Genomic DNA, 8491 nt, shown 5'->3' with positions numbered 1-8491 from the left:
TAACATGCTTTGCTAGGGTCTCCACCTAAGCCGCCTCTTTCTTCTGATGATCTTTGTAATGGGCGCAGTTATCAGTTGTGCCAACCCATGCAATGGCATAAAACTAAGCTGTGTCTTTTATGCCACGTGCCTTCCAGTATTCCTCCTTTTTTGGAGGCACAGGCAACCTCTGCTTCCTGACCGTTTCTCACTGTCCCTTCCAGTTGCAGCCTCAGTCCACGGTTTCACCATGTGTTGTCTTTCCTGGCGGTACGATCTTAAGATATCGCCAGTGTCTCTCCTCTTCCTTGCCCAGGAATCATTTGTTGTAGTGCTGCAGAACTCTCTGATAGTTTTGCTAGTGCCACCAGTTGTGTATCCATGCTGAGAATCGGCTCCCTGGTCTGACCTGGCACAAGCATTTCTTCGTCCCCTGCACAGCCTGGCTGTGCAATAGCTGTCAACAGAGATGAAGAGAGAACATGCCCTGGTGAAGGAGTGATAAGACCGGTGTCTTAATCCCCACTGAAGACAGCATACGTGACTGCAGCCTTGGTCTGAATTGGTTGTCGCTTGTTCTGCTGAGTCCTGAATATCCTGAACACCTATCCTGAAAGTGTGTCCGTGCAATCATTAATTTTTAGGAAGATATGTACTTTGTAGGTAAAATTTCCATGGGTAATTAGAAATGATGCCCCAGAACTTCAGCATCTGGGTTCATCCAGATCCTAAAATTCTTGCAGCTTCTGAAAATATGACATGTCAAATATTTTTTTGAAGGGAAGAAAAGAACAAGGTTCTTAACGGCCTCAGGATACGTGTTGCAGCACTGGGAATGAGAAAGCTCCAGGAGCTTTAAAGCCCTGTTCCCTCTTTCTGCGTTAAAAGTAAACTAAGTAAAAGGCTGAAACTCTGACGGGAAACAACTATGTTGTTGGCAATAATAAAAGAGTGCTAAAGTTTGCCTTGTGATTTCTGTGGACTCTTCGTTTTGACGGACCAGATGAAAGATGCCCTTAACAAAAGTGGGTGTTGAATCTTAATTTAATCTGACTGTCAGCAAAAGCAATCAAAGTCATGTTGGCATATTAGCATTTTTGATAGTTACTAAAAGGAAATTTGAAATGTAGTAGAATAATTAATTATGTTAAAGAATAACATGGGATTGCTAGGCATTGATCTTTGTAGGAGAAGCATTACTAAGAATGTATTATTGACTGTTTAGGGAGGGTAATGACAGCAACTGTGGTGCGCTAAGGGAGATCAGAGGTGCAGCATGGTGGGAAACCTGATAATGGTGGTAGACTTGCATCCCTCCCATGTAAACTGGATGAATGTCACGTCAGGACTCGTATCAAGACTGGATTTAGAGGTTGCTTTATCATGGAGCAGCTAATAAAGAAGGAGGCAAGAGGGGAAGCAGTTCTCAGCTTGGTCCTGAACAGCTCAAAGAGCCTCCTGCAAAATGTAATGATCAGAGCTGTTGTACAACAGAGATCATAATATAGCTCGAAGCACATCCTTGCAGGAGTGACCAAAGCCCTCCCCAAATCCACTGCAGTAGTGCCTGATTTCAAAGAGAAGAACTACGTAGAAATGGGGAGACTTGCTAAGGGGGTGCTAGGAAAAGTAAGACCTTTGCAGGTGATGTGTAGACTATTTCAGTTTGTGATTTTGGAGATGAGATGAATGCACACTGCCTGTTCAAAAGGCCTTGAGAGAAGGCCGGGGGACCACAGCATGATTAAATAGCAGAATAAGGGGCAGCAACTGGAATTACGTGGTCTCCTTCAAACAGCTGAAGCTGCTGCCAGATAGTGATAGTGTTGCTCATGTTGTGTAATAAAGCTTTGGAACATATTTTATATGTTAATATTTGGTCCTAAAAGCAATGGGAAAATTCAGGGGGACCCTTTCCCTCTGCCCATCTTACGGCATCCATTTTTTTATTCTCCGTTTTTATTAGTGGGAAACAGAAACAGAGAGGCAGAGCGATTTGCCATCAACATGCCTGTCTGTGATGGGGTGAAGAATTTAGTTTAAATTTGCCTGGAAATTCCTGTTCTTGCAGAAATATCTTTGAAAGAGAGGCCTTGACAATTTTCAGAGAATGGCTAGATTATCACAGAACTGTTTTGCATTTGCACAATACGATTCTCTCTTCAAACGCTTTCCAAACAGTTACGGTAAGGAATCCGCAGAAAATAAATGCATCATAAAAAGAGCAATAACGCAATGCAGAGTGCAGAGAGCACAGGATTTAGCTACTAATACTTTAGGAATGCTGAGAGGCAGGCGAACACAAAATTCAACAGATCGGCAAGTACAAAACAAATGACGGTTTCCCATGGTTTGATCCACTGCAGTTAAGGATGCCAAGAGGTTAATTCTCCGCTTTACTCTCCTCACCGTAACAACAGATCTTTTGGTAGAAGTGTGCATCTCTACATCTTTCACGTGTGGTTCTGGGTTCAGTGCTCCCTGTTGACTACTGGACTTGTGAGCAATACCTAAAGAGCGGCATGTGTTAGGTACCAAACAGACCTGCATCTTCAGTGTATCGACTGCTTGAACTGTGCTTTCACGTGCAGAGTGGGTTTGACATTGTTTTTACCTTGAGACGTCCTGCTGGTTCACTGCGGGAAGAGCATTTCTTCACTTAACCAGGTCTGAAGTTGCTGTCACAAACTGCTGACTCTAGAAGTTACCCGCAATAGTTGGTGAAGAAAAGTTGTGTTTGCAGCGAGATGATGGGGTTTATGTACGGTTGTACTTCTGATACGTGTCTATATCTTCAGATTAAAAATGTTGTGGCCTGCCATAGAAAAAGCAAAAATGCTTGCCTAAGTTGCAGAATTGGCAGTTCTGCAGGCTGCCCCTCAGCTGCAGAAATAGAAACGACCGAAAAAGGTTATGCGAAGAATGAGCTGTCCATGGTCACTGGGGAAAAGCGTAGGGGCAGCCCAGAGCAAAGCCAGTGCCCAGGCTGGCGGATGCTGAAGGAGATGGATCACTTTAGCTTGTATGTTGGCACATTAAAGCTTAAAAACCCCATTCTCTGTTTTCCAGACAGAAGCAGTCTCCGCCAGCCAAGAAACCAGCAAAAATATTTCACAATGGACGTAGACGATGAAGAAAACATGAGTAAGACGTGTTTATTTACACAGTAATAAATGATGTAATCGCTTCTGAAGGTGACTTTCTCTCCCTAGCACAGCGGGTGACTATGAAGAAATTTTGTAAGCACAAATTAAAACGGTTTCTTTGAATGTTTTAAATATGCTATAGAAGAATGAATCAGAGCTTTTGCACTAAAAGAACTTTTAAATACATATGGCTATATACTAATCTAGTTACCCTGTGTGTGTTTCATATTTCTCTTCCAACACTTGGCTAATCATGCAAAATATTTATATTTCAAAATAGTCTGTAGTTTTGTAACATGACTCTTCCTACTTTGAACTGGCAACGAAATAACGATGACAGTTTTCTCACATTGATTAAACAGTTTGGTACACTGCAGCGATATCCCACATATGGGACTGACGCATCCCGCTGTGCTAGCGTAGGTAGCGCAGAGAACCCTTTCTGTGCCCTGGCTCTGTACTGTGTGTCCTGGCTTTCCGGCTGCTCTTCTGCAAATTCCTCACCTCCCGAAAGACCCGCAGGTAGGGTTGCAGGTCGCCTTGTCCTTGAGCTAGGTGAGATTAGTTCAAGAGCAGATTTTGTGCGAGGTTTCCAATCCAGGTGAGAGCCTTTTGTGCAGTTTTAGTAGGCAGGTCATTAGGAGGCTTCCTGGAAATAAAGATCGTGATTACATGAGATGGTGAGGGAAGAGTACTGATTTGAAAGGTCAAAGGCCTGCCCCAAGTGTGTACAGTGCCTCAAGCAAACATGTTGAAGACAGGACCATTTCTGTAGTCCGTAGTGCACAAACCATGCTAATGGTGGCCAGCATCGTTCTGGGCTTCTTGGGCTTTTTCACTTAGAATGACTGCAGTGTTTGTGGTTTGCTTGTTGCCAGGGGTGTTAGTTACGCAATGCAAGATACCTCCGCGTTCTGCCATCACAGCTTTCACGCTGGCAGAGAGGTAAGAAGAGGCCACTGGAAGAAGAAAAACAATCTGGAAGAGGGAGAAACGCTGGAAGTGCAGATGATAAGCATTAGGGTGCAGTTAGAGGTCAGGATGGGCAGGCTCAGGGGGAGAAGGGAGAAATGAAGGAGGCTGAATCAACATACATAAAATAAGTGGGGGAGAGCAGAAGCTGGAAGAAGGAAAAGCAAAAGGAGGAGCTAAAAAAAATCACAGTGCTCAGCTCACCACGTATCTTGGATGCCTGATTGTTCTCATTAGACAGCTAATTGTTCCAACCCTGGCCTAGTGAAGTGTTTAAATATATGTTAAGCACAAAAAGAGTCAAATATAGTGACCATCTTAATGAATACGTTGGTGAAGTGCTGTGAGGCTGCTTATTCCCTCTGAATGACAGTGGCTAAATGCTACATCTCTCGCAATGTTTTTGAAGCCCAGCACTATAGGAAGCTTTAGAAGAGAACAGGTGAAATTCAGTTTGAAGAAGTTACAACATGTTTTTCTTGGGAAATGTTGGATTATCATAAAAAGAAAACTAAAAAACTTAATTGTTTTTGAATGCTTCATTTTTCTTCAGCTGTAAGAGTGAACTTGCCTGGAATAGCTCTTAATATCAATTTCCTGATTTTTGGTCTTCAGCATCTGTTTTTATTTTACTTGTGGTAATTTTTTGTTTTATAGGTGTATATTGCAAATAGTATAAACTGTATTTCTGGTCTAAAGCCTTTTTCAGGCCAAATGTAATTTATGAGTAAAAGTTTTGTTCCAGTGTGATTTGAATGCAAAATAAAAGCTTTGGTGTTTTATTGCTGTAGGAAGATACCAAATGCATAGTTCAGAAATCGCTCTTGAATGTTATTCCTTGAATTATTAGGAGATCTAGCTCTCCGTTTGTACTGCAGAAACGTTAGCCTGTGAGCACACATCACTTAACCAGTTACAAAGATAGATAAAGGAATCTATAAATTTTGCATTTACAAGATCCTGCAACGAAGGCATTGTAAGTTACTCTTTCTGGGCACCACAGGTTCAAGCAGCACTGATGTTAAAGAAAACCGCAACATGGACAACGTTCCCCCTAAGGATGGCAGTGTGCAAGGCCCCGGGGAGGGGACTCAGCTCTCCAATGGTGGTAGCAGCAGCAGCAGCAGAAAGCGTCCTTTGGAGGAGGGCAACAATGGCCACTCCAAATTTCGCCCGAAGAAGAGGAAGAAAACACCGGGCCCCGTTTTGCCAAAGAATGCCCTGATGCAGCTTAATGAGATAAAACCTGGTTTACAGTACAAACTTCTGTCCCAGACGGGTCCGGTTCATGCCCCCATGTTTGTGATGGCGGTCGAAGTTAACGGACAGGTCTTTGAGGGGTCCGGCCCTACGAAGAAGAAAGCAAAGCTCCACGCCGCTGAGAAGGCTCTGCGGTCTTTCGTGCAGTTTCCAAACGCCTCTGAAGCACATCTAGCAATGGGGAGGACTCTGTCCGTGAACACAGACTTTACGTCTGACCAAGCAGACTTTCCAGACACGCTTTTCAATGGATTTGAAACTCCAGTTCCTTCCGATGCTTCCTTTTATTTAGGGTCCAATGGCGATGGATCCTTTAGCTCTAGTGGGGACTACGGTTTGTCGACGTCTACTGTAACTAGTAGTCTTATGCAGTCACCTCTCCCTGCACCATCACCGTATCCATCCACAAGTGGAAAGAACCCTGTAATGATCTTGAACGAGCTGCGGCCAGGGCTGAAGTACGAGTTTCTCTCAGAAAGTGGGGAAAGCCATGCTAAAAACTTTGTCATGGCAGTGGCGGTGGATGGTCAGACTTTTGAAGGATCAGGAAGGAATAAAAAGCTCGCAAAAGCTCGGGCTGCTCAGTCAGCTCTGGCATCCTTATTTAACATGCAGCTGGACCAGACTCCATCTCGACAACCCATCCCTAGCGAGGGGCTCCAATTACATTTACCGCAGGTGAGGAGCCCATTTGCTTTTTGTTCATATATTTCGGTGACTGCCAAGAGTATCCGAGTCATTTGTTTTGAATCAGCTTAAAGCATATTTCTGATGTTTACACCGCTTGCGTGTCTTGTTGGGTGATTTATCCACTTACGGCTTCTGTCAGCGACGTGAAATCATTGTATTCTGAAATCCTTCTGTTCCGTTGGACAGCAAAGAGGTTTTGTTTGTTGATCCTTTCAGCCTTAATCACATCACGTAATAAAATGCAAAGCATAGCTTAGTGCCCGCTTAAATTACAGTTTTTATCAGGGAAAAAATTGAATCATGGCTTTCTCGTGTGAGGCAGCTGTGCACAGATGGAGTTCAAGTCAGGATTTTACTGCTTTAAATAATTTGATTATCTGATACAACAGTTTTTACTAGAGAAGAAAATCATTCTCTCCTGCAAACCGAAATTGTTGGCATGAACGGTGCTGAACAGCGAATGTCAAGGACAGGTTAAGTGAGGCCAGCGCAGTGGTCCCTTGCAGCCAGTACTTGAATAAAAGCCAGACTTTCAGTGCGTGTATCCAAGAAATGTGTGAAGAGTTTTAAATAACTGTCAGCTAAAGGATGATGCACTAATCAAATCAGTTAATTGAAATTTACAATTATTTTAGTCGACAAATATGTGAAAATTACTTTGGCAAGTAAATCTGGTAAGAAATAGTTTAAATCAAATAATAGATGAATTAGGCAAAGTATTGAACATACCAGACATAGACAAGAAATGTAAAGTAGCTAGAATGGAGTAAATTTTTAATCAAGAAAAATTCCCCCTTATTTATGTACTTTTGTTTTTCCCCAGTCAGACACCAGTAATCATTTTTCAAATGACCTCTTTCTAGTGCATCCATTGGCCTTTTTATATTAACATTACATATGCTTATCTCAATTCCAATACTTGCCTATTATTTTCTTGCACCTTTCTGTATGCTTTTTTTAATGAGACTTTCAAGGCTTTGACCTTTGCTATCCCCAAGGAAGGTTTTAGAGTTTGTTAAAAATATAAAATATTATTGTCTAAATCAATGCATCATTCAAGAAAGTGGGATTAAAGAACATAATTTGAGGTTGTGAATATTTTAGGTACATTTTTCCCTCAAAATGCTTGGACAATTTGCATCATTTGGAAACTCATATATGCTGTCTTTTTATGTTGCACAATTATTGCATTATCGGTGAATGTTTCCTGCATTTTCAAATCTAGGACGGTGATATTTCATCTAGTTATTTCTGTTTATGATTTCTCAGTAGTTTCAGTTAATTCAGACCACATTCTCTGTAGAGCTTTTTAAAAAGCCTGTGGCACCAGCCGCTAAAGTAGTTCACTCTAGTGATTTGCACAGTATTAGTTCTTGAATCAGTAAAATGGTCAAAATTGGAACTGCCATAAGAAGTGGGGAAGAATTATTCAGAGTAGCTTCGGATAGGTTTTAATCTTCATTCCTGATGTTGTGAATCACTATCAGCTGTCTTAGCCTACTGTACCGTAAAACCGACTATTGCTATAGGTACGCTTGCCCTCATGCAGGAGACGGCCAGGACATTCGAGCCTTGGGCTGCGTTTTTAAATAACAAAACAGCAACACACACAATCATTTTTTTTGCAGTGCTCCTATGCTGACCTTCATATCTATATTGTATAGAACAAAGGGTCCTTTAGGACCAGATTGCGTTTTACATCTGTTACAGGTGCGCAAAGGAATAGGCTACTCGGCTGTGGAATTACCCTGACACAGAGCATGGCATAAACTCAAGAGCGCCCAGCAGGCTTTAGAAGTAGTTCAGAAGTCTTTTGATCAGCTTGTAGTCAGGAATTTATTGTCCTTTCTTCACTTTGGTGTGTTGTATTAATGTGCTTTTAATTACAATTGGAATTAGCTGTCAAGTTATTGGAATTGTATCAAGGAAGAATTCAGTCTGTTAGTAGTTAGTAGTTAATAAGGGACTTCAGCATTTGTGGGACTTTTTAAGGGTTTGTATTAGGTCTTGCTTTATTTATCTTCTTTATACTCTTTGTGGGTTGTTCTTTTTTTACACAGTGCTTATTCAGTATGTGTAAAGATGATAAATTTGGAGATAATCCTAAAATGAGCAAAGCTGCAAACACTGGAGAGCACAGAAGTGACGTCAAAGGGATAGGATGTGTTATAACCCTTAGACCAAATAAAATGGTAACTGGGTTGGAAAAATCGGAAGCTCGGTGCATGCAAGGGGAGAAAAATCCAAGATACCAAATGTTCAATGGAAAGAGTAAAGGTATGATGTAGTCATGCCAATAAAGATGTTGGAATTTACTGTCTGAGTGGCAGGTTCAAAATGAATTTTCAGTTCAGAGCTGTGCGGTAAAAAGGACAGGACAATTCAAGATGCGTAGTCTGAGATAGCATTACATTATGGATCTGAGAGTCAGTGGTCATCCTCTG

The 8491-nt window shown here is 41.8% G+C and overlaps 1 protein-coding gene across 1 annotated transcript in view; it reads left to right on the top strand.

Moving 5' to 3' along the window:
• Nucleotides 1-3028: 3028 nt before the first annotated feature.
• Nucleotides 3029-8491, top strand: part of LOC136992338 (double-stranded RNA-specific editase 1-like) — a 48261-nt gene continuing 42798 nt past the window's right edge. Inside the window, exons 1-2 of the mRNA XM_067298679.1 lie at nt 3029-3123; nt 5101-6035. Coding sequence (XP_067154780.1) covers nt 3096-3123; nt 5101-6035 — 963 coding nt within the window. The 5' untranslated portion in view covers nt 3029-3095. The remainder of the gene's footprint in view (nt 3124-5100; nt 6036-8491) is intronic.

This window comes from Apteryx mantelli, chromosome 6 (assembly GCF_036417845.1).
Source record: "Apteryx mantelli isolate bAptMan1 chromosome 6, bAptMan1.hap1, whole genome shotgun sequence".
In the NCBI taxonomy this organism is placed as follows: Eukaryota; Metazoa; Chordata; class Aves; order Apterygiformes; family Apterygidae; genus Apteryx; species Apteryx mantelli.
The sequence above is the reverse complement of the archived record's forward strand: the minus strand, read 5'-3'. Positions and strand labels throughout refer to the sequence as shown.